This window comes from Anolis carolinensis, unplaced genomic scaffold, assembly GCF_035594765.1.
Source record: "Anolis carolinensis isolate JA03-04 unplaced genomic scaffold, rAnoCar3.1.pri scaffold_15, whole genome shotgun sequence".
NCBI lineage: Eukaryota > Metazoa > Chordata > Lepidosauria > Squamata > Dactyloidae > Anolis > Anolis carolinensis.
Window position 1 is genome coordinate 10,397,172 of NW_026943826.1, and position 24,210 is coordinate 10,421,381.

The 24,210-nt window shown below is 40.5% G+C and overlaps 1 protein-coding gene across 3 annotated transcripts in view; it reads right to left on the reverse strand.

Annotated features, from left to right (window-relative positions):
- LOC134294500 (uncharacterized) overlaps nucleotides 1–11,798 on the reverse strand; it is an 83,683-nt gene extending 71,885 nt beyond the window's left edge. For all 3 annotated transcript variants that reach the window (XM_062965807.1, XM_062965809.1, XM_062965808.1), the window contains exon 1: nucleotides 5,601–11,798. In XM_062965807.1, coding sequence (XP_062821877.1) covers nucleotides 7,998–9,518 — 1,521 coding nt within the window. In that variant the 5' untranslated portion in view covers nucleotides 9,519–11,798 and the 3' untranslated portion in view covers nucleotides 5,601–7,997. The remainder of the gene's footprint in view (nucleotides 1–5,600) is intronic.
- Between the last annotated feature and the right edge of the window lie 12,412 nt (nucleotides 11,799–24,210).

Sequence of the window (24,210 nt, forward strand, 5' to 3'; positions counted from 1 at the left end):
GTCTCCTGGCAACCCAATAAAAAATAATAAAAAACACTAAAAATAATAAAAAACACTAAAAAATTAATACAATAAAATACTACAATAACAGAAAATAACTAAAAATAATACAAGAAAATAATAAAATATAATAAATAAAAAGATAACTTACAATAAAAATAATTTAAAAATACAAATAACGTCAAATAAAAATTGCACAACAATTTTTAACCAATACCACCACCACTTTGCCACAGCAACATGTGGCCGGGCACAGCTAGTCTATATATATAAAAGAGTGATTGAATCCCGGCACCAGACAAAACAACAAAACTAAATGCCTCACAACCTTGAAATTGAGCAGCACAACCCCTCATCCACGCCTCAAGGTTCATACAACAAAACTACACATCACGAACCTCCACGGGGCCTAAAAAACCCCAAAACCCAGAACGCTCTATGTGCGCCTGACCAAGCAACATTTCCCCTAGATATGTTGTTTTCAAGTCCCATTGAACTTACCCAACGAAGGATGCCCCTATGTAGAAAGCAGTCAGTCTTTGAAACAGTGAGACCATTCAGTGCAAATTGGCTAAAAAAACCAATTTCCCTACAACACAAGTACCCAGCCTTCCAAGCAGCAAGCCTATTCCATTGTATTCCAAACAAGGATTCGCATAACGAAAACACAGCCAGAATTTGAGTTTGCAAGGCTATTCACTGCTATTCCACCTGGTCAACAAATGATTCCCATCAGCCACAGCAACGCTAGTAATTAATATAATAATAATAATAATAATAATAATAATTATTATTATTATTATTATTAATAATAATCTGAGGTTCCAGCTGAGTCACAATACTTTTTCGCTATTCTCCCCATATTATATCTGCCTCTGGGTGCAAATTTCCCAGAAACACATGGGCTTCATCAACCCCGTTGTCTGAAGAAGAACAACAACGCCCTGCGTGTCATCTGGGCAGTGCGAAAATGCCAGGGTGTTTCGAAGGGAAGCTGCGACATTCCTCACCAGCATGGGATTGTGAGCGAACTGGGGCGCCTGCCAAATCATATTTTTTGTGTGTTTCCCTCTTCCGCAAAATACTTTTCGCAGAACACGAATGTGATGAGGACGAAGGCACGGCACTTCCTTCCTTCCTTCCTGCCACCTGCCCTCCCTTCACCAAGTTTTTGGGATGGCGGACTCTTCCTTTCTTTCCTTTTTTCTATCGTTTAGTAATGGCAGGTTCACTCGCCGGGAATCTTGTCTGACAGCTGGCTGGATAATTTGTCTCTCCGCTCGGGGAGGGGATGATGGAAGTCAATTTGACAGCTGCATGGCTCCCCGAGGATCCCGGGCCCGGAGCGCATGGAGCAGTGACAGACGGGGCAGCGCTCCGCATACCAATGAAGCGTCTGCCGGCGAGAGAGAGCGGAATCGCATACACCCGGATAGGGGACCATTACGGTTATTGCAGAGGGGAATGCGGGGCTGGGAAAACTATAAAATGTTATGTCTAAGGTTCTGGTGGTAGTTCATCACCATTAAACTCAATAGGCCCCACGATTCAAGGAGTTGCATGCAGGGCGTTTAAGTCAGCGGAACCGACATTCCTATTGCAATCCCAGGTACAGTATAAGTCCACAAGCAAGAAGGTATAAGTAGTAAAAATTTGAATATATGAACAAGAACATTGAAAACTTCCAGGATATTAAATTACGAAACTAAGGCTTAACTTGAAACAAGAACAAGAGAACTCAGGCTTAGCTTCTCACTCTAACACAGCGTTGCCTGAACTGATCTTAAAGTCAACAACTTCTTGCTTAACAGACACCCATGAAAGCATGACGTTTCCAAAATCAAAGCTCAGCTAGAACCAGGAACAAGAGAACTCAGGCTTAGCTTCTCATTCTAACACAGTGTTGCCTGAACTGCTGGTTGCTTAACTGACACCCATGAAAGCATTACATTTCCAAAATCAAAGCTCAACTAGAACCAGGAACAAGAGAACTCAGGCTTAGCTTCTCACTCTAACACAGCGTTGCCTGAACTGAGCTTAAAGTCAACAACTTGTTGCTTAATAGACAGCCATGAAATCATTCAGTTTCCAAATTCAAAGCTTGACTGGAACCAAGAACAAGAGAACTCAGGCTTAGCTTCTCACTCTAACACAGCGTTGCCTGAACTGAGCTTAAAGTAAACAACTTGTTGCTTAATAGACAGCCATGAAATCATTCAGTTTCCAAATTCAAAGCTTGACTGGAACCAAGAACAAGAGAACTCAGGCTTAGCTTCTCACTCTAACACAGCGTTGTCTGAACTGATCTTAAAGTCAACAACTTGTTTAATAGACACCCATGAAAGCATTTCGTTTCCAAAATCAAAGCGCAACTGGAACCAGGAACAAGAGAACTCAGGCTTAGCTTCTCACTCGAACACAGCGTTGCCTGAACTGATCTTAAAGTCTGTCAGAGTAATGCGCACAGCGTAGCAGCAGATGAATGACGTCAGTGGAGCGCAGAACGAAGGAACGTCAGAGACGATGTTAAAAGTATATACAAAGTTTTACTTGACAAGACAAACAGACTTGCAGACAATGGACATAAGACTTTCAATCTAGACAAACAGCACAGATCTTCTCAGTAGGCAGAAAAGATCTCATCTGATGCAATCAGCTATATACAAACACACTTGTAGTCTGGACACTCCTATCTGGCTCCAGCCACCTATCCAAGGTCAATACAGCTTCTTACCAAATTAACTCTTTACACACTATAGCATTTCCTGGATGATGCAATACATGCTAGACACAAATTTCATTTAAACACTACTAATACACAAATCCCACATTAACAAAGTCAACAACTTGTTGCTTAACAGACACCCATGAAAGCATTCCGTTTCCAAAATCAAAGCTCAACTAGAACCAAGAACCAGAGAACTCAGGCTTAGCTTCTCACTCTAACACAGCGTTGCCTGAACTGATCTTAAAGTCAACAACTTGTTGCTTAACAGACACCCAGGAAAGCATTCCGTTTCCAAAATCAAAATTGGACTGGATGACCTTTGGGGTCTCTTCTAACTCTAGGATTCTGTGATTTGATCCTCTATGTATCTATCTATCTGGTTGGACTTGATGGTCCTCAGATATATCTGTCTATCTATTTATCTATCTGGTTTGGTCTGGATGGCCGTTGGGACCTCTTCTAACTCTGGTATTCTATGATTCGATCCTCTATCTATATATCTGGTTGGACTGGATGGTCCTTAGGATCTATCTCTATTTATCTATCTAAAGGTCTGGATGGCCGTTGGGACCTCTTCTAACTCTGGTATTCTATGATTTCATCCTCCATCTATCTATGTATCTGGTTGGACTAGATGGTCCTTAGATGATCTACCTACCTACCTATCTAAAGGGGTTGGGCTAGATGGTCCTTAGGATCTACCTACCTATCTATCTAAAGGGGTTGGGCTAGATGATCCTTAGGATCTATCTATCTATCCATCCATCTATCTAAAGGGGTTGGACTAGATGATCCTTAGGATCTATCTATCTATCCATCCATCTATCTAAAGGGGTTGGACTAGATGGTCCTTAGGATCTATCTATCTATCCATCCATCTATCTAAAGGGGTTGGACTAGATGGTCCTTAGGATCTATCTATCTATCCATCCATCTATCTAAAGGGGTTGGACTAGATGGTCCTTAGGATCTATCTATCTATCCATCCATCTATCTAAAGGGGTTGGACTAGATGATCCTTAGGATCTATCTATCTATCCATCCATCTATCTAAAGGGGTTGGACTAGATGGTCCTTAGGATCTACCTACCTATCTATCTAAAGGGGTTGGGCTAGATGATCCTTAGGATCTATCTATCTATCCATCCATCTATCTAAAGGGTTTGGACTAGATGGTCCTTAGGATCTATCTATCTATCCATCCATCTATCTAAAGGGGTTGGACTACATGGTCCTTAGGATCTGTCTATCTATCCATCCATCTATCTAAAGGGGTTGGACTAGATGGTCCTTAGGATCTATCTATCTATCCATCCATCTATCTAAAGGGGTTGGACTAGATGGTCCTTAGGATCTACCTACCTATCTATCTAAAGGGGTTGGGCTAGATGATCCTTAGGATCTATCTATCTATCCATCCATCTATCTAAAGGGGTTGGACTAGATGATCCTTAGGATCGATCTATCTATCCATCCATCTATCTAAAGGGGTTGGACTAGATGGTCCTTAGGATCTACCTACCTATCTATCTAAAGGGGTTGGGCTAGATGATCCGTAGGATCTATCTATCTATCCATCCATCTATCTAAAGGGGTTGGACTAGATGGTCCTTAGGATCTATCTATCTATCCATCCATCTATCTAAAAGGGTTGGACTAGATGATCCTTAGGATCTATCTATCTATCTATCCATCCATCTAAAGGGTTTGGACTAGATGGTCCTTAGGATCTATCTATCTATCCATCCATCTATCTAAAGGGGTTGGACTAGATGATCCTTAGGATCGATCTATCTATCCATCCATCTATCTAAAGGGGTTGGACTAGATGGTCCTTAGGATCTATCTATCTATCCATCCATCTATCTAAAAGAGTTGGACTAGATGATCCGTAGGATCTATCTATCCATCCATCTATCTAAAAGGGTTGGACTAGATGATCCTTAGGATCTATCTATCTATCCATCCATCTATCTAAAGGGGTTGGACTAGATGATCCTTAGGATCTATCTATCCATCCATATATCTAAAGGGGTTGATGATCCTTAGGATCTATCCATCTATTCATCCATCTATCTAAAGGGGTTGAACTAGGTGATCCTTAGGATCTATCTATCTATCCATCCATCTATCTATCCATCCATCTATCTAAAGGGGTTGGACTAGATGATCCTTAGGATCTATCTATCCATCCATCTATCTAAAGGGGTTGGACTAGATGGTCCTTAGGATCTACCTACCTATCTATCTAAAGGGGTTGGACTAGATGGTCCTTAGGATCTATCTATCTATCCATCCATCTATCTAAAGGGGTTGATGATCCTTAGGATCTATCTATCCATCCATCTATATAAAGGGGTTGGACTGCATGGCCCTTGGAGTCCCTTCCAACTCTAGGATTCTATGAATCGAATGCGAAACTACTGAATTTAGGAAAGCCGAGTTAAAAATGAGGAGTAGAAAAATGAACAAATCTGGAATGGTGTTGACATACAACAGCAAGATTCTATGGCTCGAATACGATCGGAGTTAGATTTTTTTTGATGAGGGCATGGAAAAAGAATGATCAACTAATTCGACGAGAATCCGCTTAGGCAGCAGAATAGTCGCTTACGAGGAAATGGGAAGCGGTGTGGTAAAGCCATCAGTTGGGTCATTGCGAAACACCCCCGCAGAGAGACCCCCCGCCCAAACCGGAGCCCAACGTTTGTTTGAACGAACGCTATGGCAACCATACAGACACCCTGCTCGATTAATTCAGACCGCTCGGAAATCTGTTATCACCATAGTAACGCCATAGTATTATGGTGGGGAAGCATGCCAAAGTGTAGTAAGACATTCGCATCTGGTTAGCATCTGTAGAGCTACTTACTCAAGTTCGAGTCGGAATGCGAAGTGAGGCTCGGGAGGCGCAGGCCTGGGTTGGGAAGGCCTGGAAGGAGTCTCCGGAGAACCGTATTTCAGGAGCGGAGATCCATCTGGGATTGTCGCAGAGAGGGATGCGGCCAAGAGGCATCCTATGTGGCAAACAGAGATCCATTCAACATGTCAGAGAGGGCTTGGGATCACTTTATTCCATTTTCCTCTTTGCACCAAATCTGGTTTCGAGATGATTTTTCAAAAATATGAAAGAGCAGCATGACCCCAAATAAAAACCAAAACATGGGGTGTCTCCAACATTTTCAAACATAGGAAAAATGAACGAACTCATAATATAATATAATCTATATATAAATGAGTGATGGCATCACGGCGACCCACAAAACAACAAAACTACAGGCCCCCCAACCTCGAAATTTGACAACACAACCCATCATCCACGCCTCTAGGTTGATACAACAAAAAGAAAAGAAAAATAAAGTCCTAATTAGAGGGAGAGCAATAATTGTTTTTATCCAATTGCTGCCAGTTTAGAGTGCTAATCTCTGCCCACTTGTTCTCAGCCAATGCAATGTAATGTAATGTAATGTAATGTAATGTAATGTAATGTAATATAATGTAATGTAAGGGTTTGTTAATTTTTACCCATGCTTTATATTAAAATATATACATATATATAATATATAAATAATATAAATATTATTATATAAATCTATACATATATAAAATAATAATTATATGCCCAAATTTTAATACTGGTAGATTTGGCCTAGACATTTTGGAGTTGTAGGTACTGGGATGTATAGTTCACCTGCGATCAGTGAGAACTCTGAACTCCACCAAAGATAGAATTGGACCAAATTTGGCACACAGAACCCCCATGACTATAAAAAAATACTGGAGGTCTTTGGGGAAAATTCGCCTTGATTTGTGGGAGTTGTAGTTCACCTACATCCAGACAACACCGTGAACTCGGACACCGATGGATCTGGACTAGACTTGGCACACATACCCGATATGCCCACATTTGAATCCTGGTGGGTTTTGAGGAGAATTGGCCGGGACATTTTGGAATTGTACATACTGGGATTTATAGTTCACCTACATCCAGAGAGCATTGTGAACCCCAAAACGGATGGATCTGGGTCAGGCTTGGCCACCCATACCTGATATGCCTAAATTTGATTACTGGAGGGGCTTGGGTTAGGTTTAGAGAACCGACCTTCCTTTCTGGGAGTTGTAGTTTATTTTATTTATTTACAGTATTTATATTCCGCCCTTCTTTCTCACCCCGAAGGGGACTCAGGGCGGATTACAATGAACACATATATGGCAAACATTCAATGCCAACAGACAAACAACATATATTAGACAGACTCAGAGGCATTTTTAACATTTTTCCAGCTTCACGATTCCGGCCACAGGGGGAGCTGTTGCTTCACCGTCCAGTAGTGGCTGTACTTCCTCATTCCTTTCCTTGTGTTTTGCTGGCAGTTTTATGGTGTTGTAAATTAGCCTCCCGCATAAAGCGTCCCTAAATTTCCCTAATTGACAGATGCAACTGTCTTTCGGGGCTGCATAGGTCAACAGCAAGCCAGGGCTATTAATGGCCGACCCGGGCTTCGAACTCGTGACCTCTCGGTCAGTAGTGATTTATAGCAGCTGGTTACTAGCCAGCTGCGCCACAGCCCGGCCCCTCAACCAGAGGGGCCGGGCTCTAGTTCACCCACAACCAGAGAAACGGACCTCCACCAATGATGGACCTGGACCAAACTTGGCACACAGAACCCCTATGGCTAACTCAATCTAGTGGAGGTGTTTGAGGTGACTGACTCATCATAGTGGGAGTTGTTGTTCACCCTACAGCCAGAGAGCACATTGAACCCCATTGATGATGCATCCAGAGCTGTAGTTGTAGAGGGAGATGTAGTTAAGATCCTTGTCTATGGTTTCCTCAAATCTGGCTCCAAACAAGAGGGACATAAGAGCATTTGGATGCTTTTTTTGCAGCGGAATATTCTGTCCGAAGGGATATGTAAATGACAAAGGAAATGGGGGCGGGGGGTGTCAACAAGCCGCCGAAGTCTAGGTCAATATCCAGGCCTTTGGCCTTCAAGAGCGACAGGGACTGTGAGAAGATGAACTTGTCTCATGCCCCTGGATCGGTCTTGGCTCCATGCGCACCGATGGAACGGAGCCAAGGAGAAGCCCAGCCGGAGGGGAAAGCTCTGGCATGATCTCTCAATCGTCAGTCAAATGAATTTGTACTCCTCGGCTCTCTCCCCTCCCTGATGCCTGAAATATCCACAGGAATGGGAATGGGAGGCACAGGCGGGAGGGAAAAGGAGTCTCCAATTGCATCTCTTGGTCCTCTCGGCAGTCTCTTGCGCTATATATATATAAAAGGCTTAGAGCAGAGCTTTCCCAATTGTGTGTCCCACCACGTTCTCATTTTCATGAAGGGCCACATTAGCAATACAATACAATGAGACGCATATACACAAACCAAGGCAAAGGCTTCTCCTTTCATTAGCAATACAATACAATGAGACGCACATACACAAACCAAGGCAAAGGCTTCTCCTTTCATTAGCAATACAATACAATGAGACGCACATACACAAACCAAGGCAAAGGCTTCTCCTTTCATTAGCAATACAATACAATGAGACGCATATACACAAACCAAGGCAAAGGCTTCTCCTTTCATTAGCAATACAATACAATGAGACGCATGTACACAAACCAAGGCAAAGGCTTCTCCTTTCATTAGCAATACAATACAATGAGACGCATGTACACAAACCAAGGCAAAGGCTTCTCCTTTCATTAGCAATACAATACAATGAGACGCATGTACACAAACCAAGGCAAAGGCTTCTCCTTTCATTAGCAATACAATACAATGAGACGCATATACACAAACCAAGGCAAAGGCTTCTCCTTTCATTAGCAATACAATACAATGAGACGCATGTACACAAACCAAGGCAAAGGCTTCTCCTTTCATTAGCAATACAATACAATGAGACGCATGTACACAAACCAAGGCAAAGGCTTCTCCTTTCATTAGCAATACAATACAATGAGACACATGTACACAAACCAAGGCAAAGGCTTCTCCTTTCATTAGCAATACAATACAATGAGACGCATGTACACAAACCAAGGCAAAGGCTTCTCCTTTCATTAGCAATACAATACAATGAGACGCATATACACAAACCAAGGCAAAGGCTTCTCCTTTCATTAGCAATACAATACAATGAGACGCATATACACAAACCAAGGCAAAGGCTTCTCCTTTCATTAGCAATACAATACAATGAGACGCATGTACACAAACCAAGGCAAAGGCTTCTCCTTTCATTAGCAATACAATACAATGAGACGCATGTACACAAACCAAGGCAAAGGCTTCTCCTTTCATTAGCAATACAATACAATGAGACGCATATACACAAACCAAGGCAAAGGCTTCTCCTTTCATTAGCAATACAATACAATGAGACACATGTACACAAACCAAGGCAAAGGCTTCTCCTTTCATTAGCAATACAATACAATGAGACGCATATACACAAACCAAGGCAAAGGCTTCTCCTTTCATTAGCAATACAATACAATGAGACGCATATACACAAACCAAGGCAAAGGCTTCTCCTTTCATTAGCAATACAATACAATGAGACGCATATACACAAACCAAGGCAAAGGCTTCTCCTTTCATTAGCAATACAATACAATGAGACGCATATACACAAACCAAGGCAAAGGCTTCTCCTTTCATTAGCAATACAATACAATGAGACGCATATACACAAACCAAGGCAAAGGCTTCTCCTTTCATTAGCAATACAATACAATGAGACGCATATACACAAACCAAGGCAAAGGCTTCTCCTTTCATTTCCGGCTATCACCTCTACCTTTAGAGAACAATAACATATATCATCTATCAAGGGTGGTGCAATGCGTTAAATCAGTGCTCCTCAATCCTCCTTAATATAATGTCTTTACAGTCGCATACAATGAAGGCACACAAACAAAGGCAAAGGCTTCTTCTTTCATTTCCAGCTTCTCCTTTCATTTCCGGCGTTGGCGGTGGTGCTCATTTCTGGTTCTTGGGGAGGTGCTCTTCTCTATTTCCAAGCCGAGGAGCCTGCGTTGTCACCTCCTGGTCATGTGACTGGCATGACTGCTTGGAGCGTCTTTATGCCTACTCCGCCTAAGCGGTACCTATTTATCTACTCACATTTGCATGTTTTCGAACTGCCAGGTTGGCAGGAACTAGGGCTAACAGTGCGAGCTCACACCGTCCCGTGGATTTGAACTGCCAACCTTCCGGTCAGGAGTTTAACCCATTGCACCTCTGTGGCTAAATTTTCCTTTTTATAGAGTACAGCTGAAGCATTTACAACATTGCATTTATAAATTGATGGCCTTCAGGAACCTTTCCCTGTTACCAAATGCCTGGTTGGCAGGAGATAGGGCTAACAGTGGGAGCTCACACTGTCCCGTGGATTAGAACTGCCAACCTTCTGGTCAGGAGTTTAACCCATTGCACCGCTGTGGCTAAATTTTCCTTTTTATAGAGTACACCTGAAGCATTTACAACACTGCATTTGTAAATTGATGGCCTTCAGGAACCTTTCCCAGGTTGGCAGAAGATAGGGCTAACAGCGGGAGCTCATAAGGTCCTGTAGACTTGAACTGCCAACTTTTCGGTCAGGAGTTTAACCCATTGCACCACCGTGGCTAAATTTTCCTTTTTATAGAGTACAGCTGAAGCATTTACAACACTACATTTGTAAATTGATGGTCTTCAGGAACCTTTCCCAGGTTGGCAGAAGATAGGGCTAACAGCGGGAGCTCACAAGGTCCTGTAGACTTGAACTGCCAACTTTTCGGTCAGGAGTTTAACCCATTGCACCACCGTGGCTAAATTTTCCTTTTTATAGAGTACAGCTGAAGCATTTACAACACTGCATTTGTAAATCGATGGCCTTCAGGAACTTTTTCCTGTTACCAAATGTTTCCTGATCCCAACATTGAGCCAAGCTGTCACAATTAGGAAGTCCTTCCTCTTGTTCAGGTGGAATCTCCTTTCTTTCCTGAAGTTTGAAGCCATTGTTTCACGTCCTAGTCTCCAGGACAGCTGAAAACAAGCTAGCTCCCTCCTCCTTATGACTCCTACTCAACATTGTGAATGGGCCTAACGTCTCCAAAGAGCTTTGGCACTTCAGAATCCCGTCCCAGCCACAAGTGAGAATCCTAAAAACGTAGCTGGACGAACCAGAGGGCATTTGGTGCAGAAATGCACAAACTTCGCCTTGGAAGTTAACGTCAAGGGGTTAAAGGTTTGCCGTTTCTGCGTCTCCTCTGCGGAACCAAACAGGAAAAATCGCAGCTTAGGTGGCATTTCTTTTCCTTCCCGATTCCCCGTAGTAAATGTGTAATTAATTAGCCCTCCCACCCGCTCCTCACCCCCGCGGAGCTACGATTTCACATAATCATACCCTTGGGACCGGCCTCCCCCTCCCTATCAAAGTCAGGCAGCCATTCAGAGCTGGATTAATCACTCCGCAAGTAGGTGTAAGGCTGCCATTTCCACCGTTTTTCACGAAGCCGGATCAACCAGCCCCAAACCTGCGCAGGAGAAGTTTAAAGGTCAAAGCAAGGCTGAAAAACCATATATAGATAGATAGATAGATAGATAGATAGATAGATAGATAGCTATGCCTGACCACGTGTTGCTGTGGCTAGGACTTAATTTTTTCTTTTCTTTTTGTTGTATGAACGTAGAGGCGTGGATGAAAGGTTGTGCTGTCAATTTTTGAGGTTGTGGGGCGTTTAGTTTAGTTGTTTTGTCCGGTGCCGTGATTCCATTACCCTTTTATATATAATAATAATAATAATAATAATAATAATAATAATAATAATAATAAGAAGTTTATTTATATCCCGCCTCCATCTCCCCCGAAGGCGACTCGGGGGGGCTTACCGCAAAATCAGATACAAAACAATATAAAATAAAATATGAAACATCAAGGAACAAAACCAATAATAATATATACACAACAACTGAAAAAAAAAACCACCACAACACGGTATTAAAACATCAAATTAAAAACAATGAGGTTGTAATAGTGGATAAGCAAGGTGCACATTATAAGTTACAGATTTTTAAATAATAAGGAGGGATTAAGGAAAAGCCTTTTAAACATCAAATTAGATTATGATTTTACAAATTAAGCACCAAAACTTCATGTTATACAACAAATTTGACAGAAAAAGTAGTTCAATACGCAGTAATGTTATGTAGTAATTACTGTATTTACGAATTTAGTACCAAAATATCATGATATATTGAAAACATTGACTACAAAAATGGCTTGGATAATCCAGAAACTTGGATAAGCGAGGCTCGGATAAGTGAGACTCTACTGTATGTATGTATGTATGTGTGTGTGTGTGTGTGTGTGTATGTATGTATGTATGTATGTGTGTATATATATATATATATATATATATATATATATATATATATATATACACACACATACATACATACATACATACATACACACACACACACACACATACATACATACATACATACAGTAGAGTCTCACTTATCCGAGCCTCGCTTATCCAAGTTTCTGGATTATCCAAGCCATATATATATGAGTCCAGATAGAGCATGAGAGCAATAATATTTATTTCTGGAGACCAGGACACAATAGAGCAATGGAGCCAAATTGCAGAAGAGATTCCATCTGAATATTAGAAACAACGCCTTGGTGGTAATTGCTGCCGCCTGGAAGTCCAGTGGAGGTTTCTAAGCAGAGACTGGATGGCCATCTGCTAGGAGGGCTTTGATTGTGTATTCCTGCCTAGCAGAAGGGGGTTGGACTGGATGGCCCTTGGGGTCTCTTCCAACTCTAAAGATTGCATGATTCTATAGCTTCTCTGGAGATTTTTAAGTAGAACCTGGATGGCCATCTGCCAGGAGGGCTTTGATTGTGTGTTCCTGCCTAGCAGAAGGTGACGGATGATACAATGCATTTAAGAAATGATACAGTGCATTCAAGAGATGATACAATGCATTCCAGAAGTGATACAATCCATTCAAGAGATGATACAATCCATTCAAGAGATGATTCATTCATATATATATATATATATATATAGAGAGAGAGAGAGAGAGAGAGATATCTATATAGATATAGATATATGATACTAGCACACATTTTCAAGATTTTTGTCATTTCCCGTTATGTTTGTGTGACACACCTAAACAGTGCAGCGAACACACAAAAGTGTGTGTGTGTATTATACATATACCCACAGAGACATATATGCGATCCAAACATTTCATGTTGATGACGCATTTTCAAGACATACTTCATTTCGCGACACAGTCATTCAGTTTTCTGAGGTTAAACCAACTCCTCAAAAGAGATATGGACACATACATAAATTGGAATAATGAAATGTATGGGGATACAATGATTCATTCATATATATATATATATATATATAGAGAGAGAGAGAGAGAGAGAGCTATCTATATAGATATAGATATATGATACTAGCATACATTTTCAAGATTTTTGTCATTTCCTGTTATGTTTGTGTGACACACCTAAACAGTGCAGCGAACACACAAAAGTGTGTGTGTGTGTATTATACATACACTCACAGAGACATATATACGGTCCAAACATTTCATGTTGATGACGCATTTTCGAGACATACTTCATTCCGCGACACAGTCATTCAGTTTTCAGAGGTTAAACCAACTAACTCCTCAAAAGAGATATGGACACATACATAAATTGGAATAATGAAATGTATGGGGATACAATAATTCATTCATATATATATATATATATATATATAGAGAGAGAGAGAGATATCTATATAGATATAGATATATGATACAAGCATACATTTTCAAGATTTTTGTCATTTCCCGTTATGTTTGTGTGACACGCCTAAACAATGCAGCGAACACACAAAAGTGCGCGTGTGTGTATTATACATACACCCACAGAGACATATATGCGGTCCAAACATTTCATGTTGATGACGCATTTTCGAGACATACTTCATTCCGCGACACAGTCATTCAGTTTTCAGAGGTTAAACCAACTAACTCCTCAAAAGAGATATGGACACATACATAAATTGGAATAATGAAATGTATGGGGATACAATGATTCATTCATATATATATATATATATATATAGAGAGAGAGAGAGAGAGAGAGAGAGATCTATATAGATATAGATATATGATACTAGCATACATTTTCAAGATTTTTGTCATTCCCCGTCATGTTTGTGTGACACGCCTAAACAATGCAGCGAACACACAAAAGTGTGTGTGTGTATTATACATATACCCACAGAGACATATATGCGGTCCAAACATTTCATGTTGATGACACATTTTTGAGACATGCTTCATTTCGCGACACAGTCATTCAGTTTTCAGAGGTTAAACCAACTAACTCCTCAAAAGCAATATGGACACATACATAAATTGGAATAATGAAATGTATGGGGATACAATGATTCATTCATATATATATATATATAGAGAGAGAGATATCTATATAGATATAGATATATGATACTAGCATACATTTTCAAGATTTTTGTCATTTCCCATTATGTTTGTGTGACACACCTAAACAGTGCAGCGAACACACAGAAGTGCGCGTGTGTATATTATACATACACCCACATTGACATATATGCGGTCCAAACATTTCATGTTGATGACGCATTTTCGAGACATACTTCATTCCGCGACACAGTCATTCAGTTTTCAGAGGTTAAACCAACTAACTCCTCAAAAGAGATATGGACACACACATAAATTGGAATTATGAAATATACGGGGACACAATGTTTCTCATACACACACACACACAGTATAGATAGATAGATAGATAGATAGATATAGATATAGATATAGACGGATGTATATATCGATAGATAGATTTGTAAGAAACTAGCATACACTTCCAAGATTTTTGCCATTTCCCGTTACGTTCCCACGACACACCTACACACCGCCGCCGACACACAAACGTGTCGCGACACCCCACTTGGAAAGATCACATCCCAACCTTGTGCCAGCTGCACGGGGAGGAAGCGCCCGCTTCTCGCAAGCTGCTCCTTTCCCACCTACCCGTCGAGATTCCTTTGATTCGTTTTTTAATCTTCGTGAAGTGATCCATCAAGGCTCTGTCATAACAAATTGTTTGCCAATTTGAAACCCAACAGTTTGCCTGGTGTAAGTGTTAAAAATTGTCATCTTGGCAGTTTTCGTGCACACAGCCGCGAGATTTCCTCCCCCCCTCTCTGATTCCCTCAATTTGCTTCTATAGCGCATCAAGTCAAGAAAGCTAGCGCACTGTAGCATATATTTTTTTAATATGCAGAGTTATTATCCCCTTGTGGCATGTTCCAGATATCACCTTGCTTCTTCACAAGCCTGGCCTCTTTCCTAGGCAGCTAGGAACGAAATACATATGAAAGACGAAATAAATAAATAAAGAGCCCTGGAGTAAGTAAGAGACTTGTTGCAACACTAGCTCCGCTTCTCTCTCGCTGTGCCTGGCTTGCATTCAAGGAAGCATTTCCACCATCAGTCAAGAAAATGCTGGATATGCCTCTTGTTTTTAGCATACAAACACAAACAAAGGTAAAGGCTTCTCCTTTCATTTACGGCTATCACCTTTACCTTTTGAGAACAATAACATATATCATCTATCAAGGTTGGCGCAATGGGTTAAACCAGTGGTCCTCAACCATCCTTAATATAATATCTTTACAGTCGCATACAATGAAGGCACACAAACAAAGGCAAAGGCTTCTTCTTTCATTTCCGGCTATCACCTCTACCTTTTGAGAACAAGAACATATATCATCTATCAATGGGTTAAACCAGTGGTCCTCAACCTTCCTTAATATAATGTCTTTACAGTCACATACAATGAAGGCACATAAACAAAGGCAAAGGCTTCTCCTTTCATTACGGCTTCTCCTTTCATTTCCGGCCATCACCTCTACCTTTTGAGAACAAGAACATAGATCATCTATCAAGGTTGGCGCAATGGGTTAAACCAGTGGTCCTCAACCATCCTTAATATAATATCTTTACAGTCGCATACAATGAAGGCACACAAACAAAGGCAAAGGCTTCTCCTTTCATTTCCGGCCTTCACCTCTACCTTTTGAGAACAAGAACATATATCATCTATCAAGGTTGGCGCAATGGGTTAAACCAGTTGTCCTCAACCTCCCTTAATATAATGTCTTTACAGTCACATACAATGAAGGCACACAAACAAAGGCAAAGGCTTCTCCTTTCATTTCCGGCTATCACTTCTACCTTTTGAGAACAATAACATATATCATCTATCAATGGGTTAAACCAATTGTCCTCAACCTTCTTTAATATAATGTCTTTACAGTCGCATACAATGGAGGCACACAAACAAAGGCAAGGGCTTCTCCTTTCATTTCCGGCTTCTCCTTTCATTTCCGGCTATCACCTCTACCTTTTGAGAACAATAACATAAATCATCTATCAAGGTTGGCGCAATGGGTTAAACCAATTGTCCTCAACCTCCCTTAATATAATGTCTTTACAGTCACATACAATGAAGGCACATAAACAAAGGCAAAGGCTTCTCCTTTCATTACGGCTTCTCCTTTCATTTCCGGCCATCACCTCTACCTTTTGAGAACAAGAACATAGATCATCTATCAAGGTTGGCGCAATGGGTTAAACCAGTGGTCCTCAACCATCCTTAATATAATATCTTTACAGTCGCATACAATGAAGGCACACAAACAAAGGCAAAGGCTTCTCCTTTCATTTCCGGCCATCACCTCTACCTTTTGAGAACAAGAACATATATCATCTATCAAGGTTGGCGCAATGGGTTAAACCAGTTGTCCTCAACCTCCCTTAATATAATGTCTTTACAGTCACATACAATGAAGGCACACAAACAAAGGCAAAGGCTTCTCCTTTCATTTCCGGCTATCACTTCTACCTTTTGAGAACAATAACATATATCATCTATCAATGGGTTAAACCAATTGTCCTCAACCTTCCTTAATATAATGTCTTTACAGTCGCATACAATGGAGGCACACAAACAAAGGCAAGGGCTTCTCCTTTCATTTCCGGCTTCTCCTTTCATTTCCGGCTATCACCTCTACCTTTTGAGAACAATAACATAGATCATCTATCAAGGTTGGCACAATGGGTTAAACCAGTGGTCCTCAACCTCCCTTAATATAATGTCTTTACAGTCGCATACAACGAAGGCACACAAACACAAGCAGAGGCAAAGGCTTCTTCTTTCATTTCCGGCTATCACCTCTACCTTAGTTGTTGCTGGATTGATCTATCTGTCCATTCCATAATAGTCCCATTGTGGTTGTCTTGCCATTTTATATCGCACTTTATTTTCTGTGAAATTTCCTTTTCCCATTTCGTAACACTCTGCATTTCGCCTTGGATCTACGAATTAGTCTCCTGTTTTTAACACTGTATCCTGCTTGTTGATTTTAATGATTGTTTTTATTGATGTTGGCGTTTTTTACTGGGATAATTGTTTTATTGCTTTGTTACTGTTGTTTGTTTTATCGGGCCAGGCCCCATGTAAGCCGCCCCGAGTCCCTTCGGGGAGATGGGGCGGGGTATAAAAATAAAGTTATTATTATTATATTATTACCTTTTTAGAACAATAACATATATCATCTATCAAGGGTGGCGCAATGAAATGAAAGGAGAAGCCTTTGCCTTTGTTTGTGTGTCTTCATTTTATGACTGTAAAGGCATTGAATGTTTGCCTATGTATGTAAGAAGTCATGGTGGCTATACGACCAGGAGGTGTCTACGGACAACGTAGGCTCCTCGGCTTGGAAATGGAGGAGAGCCGGAGCTGAGCACTGCCTCCAGAAGCCGGGAATGAAAGGAGAAGCCTTTGCCTTTGTTTGTGTGTCTTCATTTTGTGACTGTAAAGGCATTGAATGTTTGCCTATGTATGTAAGAAGTCATGGTGGCTATACGACCAGGAGGTGTCTACGGACAACGTAGGCTCCTCGGCTTGGAAATGGAGGAGAGCCGGAGCTGAGCACTGCCTCCAGAAGCCGGGAATGAAAGGAGAAGCCTTTGCCTTTGTTTGTGTGTCTTCATTTTGTGACTGTAAAGGCATTGAATGTTTGCCTATGTATGTAAGAAGTCATGGTGGCTATACGACCAGGAGGTGTCTACGGACAACGTAGGCTCCTCGGCTTGGAAATGGAGGAGAGCCGGAGCTGAGCACTGCCTCCAGAAGCCGGGAATGAAAGGAGAAGCCTTTGCCTTTGTTTGTGTGTCTTCATTTTGTGACTGTAAAGGCATTGAATGTTTGCCTATGTATGTAAGAAGTCATGGTGGCTATACGACCAGGAGGTGTCTACGGACAACGTAGGCTCCTCAGCTTGGAAATGGAGGAGAGCCGGAGCTGAGCACTGCCTCCAGAAGCCGGAAATGAAAGGAGAAGCCTTTGCCTTTGTTTGTGTGTCTTCATTTTGTGACTGTAAAGGCATTGAATGTTTGCCTATGTATGTAAGAAGTCATGGTGGCTATACGACCAGGAGGTGTCTACGGACAACGTAGGCTCCTCGGCTTGGAAATGGAGGAGAGCCGGAGCTGAGCACTGCCTCCAGAAGCCGGGAATGAAAGGAGAAGCCTTTGCCTTTGTTTGTGTGTCTTCATTTTATGACTGTAAAGGCATTGAATGTTTGCCTATGTATGTAAGAAGTCATGGTGGCTATACGACCAGGAGGTGTCTACGGACAACGTAGGCTCCTCGGCTTGGAAATGGAGGAGAGCCGGAGCTGAGCACTGCCTCCAGAAGCCGGGAATGAAAGGAGAAGCCTTTGCCTTTGTTTGTGTGTCTTCATTTTGTGACTGTAAAGGCATTGAATGTTTGCCTATGTATGTAAGAAGTCATGGTGGCTATACGACCAGGAGGTGTCTACGGACAACGTAGGCTCCTCGGCTTGGAAATGGAGGAGAGCCGGAGCTGAGCACTGCCTCCAGAAGCCGGGAATGAAAGGAGAAGCCTTTGCCTTTGTTTGTGTGTCTTCATTTTGTGACTGTAAAGGCATTGAATGTTTGCCTATGTATGTAAGAAGTCATGGTGGCTATACGACCAGGAGGTGTCTACGGACAACGTAGGCTCCTCGGCTTGGAAATGGAGGAGAGCCGGAGCTGAGCACTGCCTCCAGAAGCCGGGAATGAAAGGAGAAGCCTTTGCCTTTGTTTGTGTGTCTTCATTTTGTGACTGTAAAGGCATTGAATGTTTGCCTATGTATGTAAGAAGTCATGGTGGCTATACGACCAGGAGGTGTCTACGGACAACGTAGGCTCCTCGGCTTGGAAATGGAGGAGAGCCGGAGCTGAGCACTGCCTCCAGAAGCCGGGAATGAAAGGAGAAGCCTTTGCCTTTGTTTGTGTGTCTTCATTTTATGACTGTAAAGGCATTGAATGTTTGCCTATGTATGTAAGAAGTCATGGTGGCTATACGACCAGGAGGTGTCTACGGACAACGTAGGCTCCTCGGCTTGGAAATGGAGGAGAGCCGGAGCTGAGCACTGCCTCCAGAAGCCGGGAATGAAAGGAGAAGCCTTTGCCTTTGTTTGTGTGTCTTCATTTTGTGACTGTAAAGGCATTGAATGTTTGCCTATGTATGTAAGAAGTCATGGTGGCTATACGACCAGGAGGTGTCTACGGACAACGTAGGCTCCTCGGCTTGGAAATGGAGGAGAGCCGGAGCTGAGCACTGCCTCCAGAAGCCGGGAATGAAAGGAGAAGCCTTTGCCTTTGTTTGTGTGTCTTCATTTTGTGACTGTAAAGGCATTGAATGTTTGCCTATGTATGTAAGAAGTCATGGTGGCTATACGACCAGGAGGTGTCTACGGACAACGTAGGCTCCTCGGCTTGGAAATGGAGGAGAGCCGGAGCTGAGCACTGCCTCCAGAAGCCGGAAATGAAAGGAGAAGCCTTTGCCTTTGTTTGTGTGTCTTCATTTTGTGACTGTAAAGGCATTGAATGTTTGCCTATGTATGTAAGAAGTCATGGTGGCTATACGACCAGGAGGTGTCTACGGACAACGTAGGCTCCTCGGCTTGGAAATGGAGGAGAGCCGGAGCTGAGCACTGCCTCCAGAAGCCGGAAATGAAAGGAGAAGCCTTTGCCTTTGTTTGTGTGTCTTCATTTTATGACTGTAAAGGCATTGAATGTTTGCCTATGTATGTAAGAAGTCATGGTGGCTATACGACCAGGAGGTGTCTACGGACAACGTAGGCTCCTCGGCTTGGAAATGGAGGAGAGCCGGAGCTGAGCACTGCCTCCAGAAGCCGGGAATGAAAGGAGAAGCCTTTGCCTTTGTTTGTGTGTCTTCATTGTATGTGACCGTAAAGACACTGAATGTTTGCCTATGTGTGTAAACGCCGTAATCCTCTCTCAGAAAATACTGGAGGGATTTGGGTTCCTAAGATGATCAGAAATATGTGATTTCTGATCGATTTTGGCCGCTCAGAGCGGAACGAGACAACTCTGTGCTCTTCTCGCCGCGCTCCCTCCTCTCCCGCTTCCCAACACATATACCCGTTTAAGTGATTCATTCACTCCCACACTCTGCACTTCAGCTGCTTTTGTTTTGCTCGGCAGTGTGATGTGTCTAATACATGGTAGAAACGCACTGTGCCAAACGTCAGCTCGGCGAGCTGTTGGGAACACACATGAATGTCAAGGTAATGACGTCAGCCGGGAGGCAAAAGAACTTTAAAAACACAGAGAGAGAGAAAGAAAGAAAGAAAGAAAGGCCTCTCGCTTTGAGCTCACTCGTCCTTGTACAGTAAGAGAAGGATCCCACCAAGTGTGTTGTCGGAGGCTTTCATGGCCGGAATCACTGGGTTGCTGTGAGTTTTCCGGGCTGTATGGCATATGTTCCAGAAGCATTCTCTCCTGACGTTTTGCCCACATCCACGACAAGCATCCTGGTACCTATTGATCTACTCACATTGGCATGTTTTCGAACGGCTAGGTTGGCAGAGGCTGGGGCTAACAGCGGGAGCTCACTCTGCTCCCCGGATTCGAACCGGCAACCTTTTGGTCTGCAAGTTCGGCAGCTCAGCACTTTAACACGCTGTGCCACCGGGGGCTTCTTATCGTTATATAATAATAATAATAATAATAATAATAATAATAATAATAATAATAATAATATCTATATACAGTAGAGTCTCACTTATCCAACACTCGCTTATCCAACGTTCTGGATTATCCAACGCCTTTTTGTAGTCAATGTTTTCAATACATCGTGATATTTTGGTGCCAAGTTGGTAAATACAGTAATTTCTACATAGCATTACTGTGTATTGAACTACGTTTTCTGTCAAATTTGTGGTATAACATAATGTTTTGGTGTTTAATTTGTAAAAGCATAACCTAATTTGATGTTTAATAGTCGTTTCCTTAATCTTTCCTTATTATCCAACATATTCGCTTATCCAACGTTCTGCTGGCCCGTTTACGTTGGATAAGCGAGACTCTACTGTATATAAAAGGGTAATGAAATTTCGGCCTAGGACAAAACAACAAAACTACACATCCCAGAAACACTGGCATCACGGCAGCGGACAAAACAACAAAAGTAAGCACCCCACAACCTCGAAAATTGACATCACAACCCCTCCTCCATGCCTCTAGGTTGATACAACAAAAAGAAAAGAAAAATAAAGTCCTAATTAGAGGGAGGAGAATAATTGTTTTTATTCCAATTGCTGCAACTTAGAAGGCTAAGCTCCGCCCACTTGGTCCCCTGGCAACCCACTCAGCCCAGGGGACAGGCAGAGTTAGGCCTCACTTAGGCCTCTTCCACACTGCCTATAAAATACAGATTCTCTGCCTCTATGTTCATACAACAAAAAGCTCCAGCTATTCCAGAAAATGGCCAGGCTTTGAGGCTGCAAGGCTATTCACTGCTATTCCAGCTGGCCAACAAAGGATTCCCATAAGCCACAGCAACGCGTGGCCGGGCAAAGCTAGTATTATATATAATTACTGTAAATACTCGAGTATAAGCCTATAATATAATATAATATAACATAATATAATAAATACAATACAGTATAATATAATATAATTAATATAATATAATATTATGATGTAATACAATGTACAGTAGAGTCTCACTTATCCAACGTTCTGGATAAGTGAATATGTTGGATAATAAGGAGAGATTAAGGAGAAGCCTATTAAACACCAAATTAGGTTATGATTTTACAAATTAAGCACCAAAACATCATGTTAGACAACAAATTTGACAGAAAAAGCAATCCAATACACAGTAACGTTATGTAGTAATTACTGTATTTACGAATTTAGCACCAAAATATCATGATGTATTGAAAACATTGACTACAAAAATGCGTTGGATAATCCAAAATGTTGGATAAGCGAATGTTGGATAAGTGAGACTCTACTGTAATATAATATAATGATGTAATACAATGTAATAAGAATTCACTATTATAATTGTATATTTATATTACATGCAATATTACTAATAATATTGCAATATAGTCGTTTAATATAATATATTGTATATATATACACTTGTAAACCGCCCTGAGTCCCCTTCGGGGTGAGAAGGGCGGGATATAAATGTCGCAAATAAATAATATAATATAATATAATATAATGTAAGGGTTTGTTAATTTTTACACATGCGTTATATTAAAATATATACGTACTGTATATACTCGAGTATAAGCCTAGGTTTTCAGCCTTTTTTTTTTTAAGACCGAAAAAGCCCCCCTCGGCTTATACTCAGGTGAGGGTCCTGGTTGGCTTATATTTGGGTCAGCTTATACTTATGAATATATGGTACATTTATTATTTTTCTCTATTATTATTGGTATTATTACATTTATTATTTTACTCTATTATTATTGTTACTATTACAATTATTTTACTCTCTTTTTATTATTATTGATACATTTATTATTTCACTCTGATCCTATTATATATATATATATATATATATATATATAATTATAATAATTATTTAATAATAATAACAATAATAATTTATTAATAATATTATTATTATTGCATTTATTATTTTATTCTATTTATTATGACTGTATTATTTTCCTGTATTTGTTATTATTTATTATTTTATTCTATTTATTATGACTGTATTATTTTCCTGTATTTGTTATTATTATTATTATTATTATTAGTAGTAGTAGTAGTAGTAGTAGTAGTATTATTTTACATTTGAGCTTGATGTAAATATTCAAAAACATTTAACCTACGGATGCTTCAATTAATGTAATTTTATTGGTATCAATTTTTATTTCTGGTATTGATCACCCTCGGCTTATACTGGAGTCAGTTTTTTTGTGGTAAAATTAGGTGTCTCGGCTTATATTCGAGTCGGCTTATACTCGAGTATATACGGTATATATATATATATAATATATAAATAACTAGCTGTGCCCGGCCACGCGTTGCTGTGGCAAAGTGGTGGTGGTCTTGGTTAAAAATTGTTGTGTAATTTTTATTTGACGTTATTTGTATTTTTAATTAATTTTATTGTAAGTTATATTTTTATTTATTATATTTTATTATTTTCTTGTATTATTTTTAGTTATTTTCTGTTATTATAGTATTTTATTGTATTATTTTTTTAAGTGTTTTTTATTTTTTTTATTGGGTTGCTAGGAGACCAAGTTGGAGGAGCTTAGCCTTCTAACTGGCAGCAATTGGATAAAAGCAATTATTCCTCTCTCTCTAATTAGGACTTTATTTTTCTTTTCTTTTTGTTGTATCAACCTAGAGGCGTGGATGATGGGTTGTGTTGTCAAATTTCGAGGTTGGAGGGCCTGTAGTTTTGTTGTTTTGTGGGTCGCTGTGATGCCATCACTCTTTTATATAGATAGAAATAATATTAATATATAATAATTAAAGTTATAATTATATCTAATTATAATTAATGATAATAATAATAATATATAATAATATATTAGGTAAAGGTAAAGGTTTTCCCCTGACGTTAAGTCCAGTCATGTCCGACTCTGGGGGTTGGTGCTCATCTCCATTTCTAAGCCGAAGAGCCGGTGTTGTCTGTAGACACCTCCAAAGTCATGTGGCTGGCATGACTGCATATAATAATAATAATAATAATAATAATAATAATAATAATAATAATACACCACACAGTCCTAGACACTTGGGAAGTGTTCGACTTGTGATTTTGTGGAACGAAATCCAGCATATCTATCTTGTTTGCTGTGTCATACAATAAAATAATAATAATAATAATAATAATAATAATAATAATAATAAACCACACAGTCCTAGACACTTGGGAAGTGTTCGACTTGTGATTTTGTGAAACGAAATCCAGCATATCTATCTTGTTTGCTGTGTCATACAATAAAATAATAATAATAATAATAATAATAATAATAATAATAATAAACCACACAGTCCTAGACACTTGGGA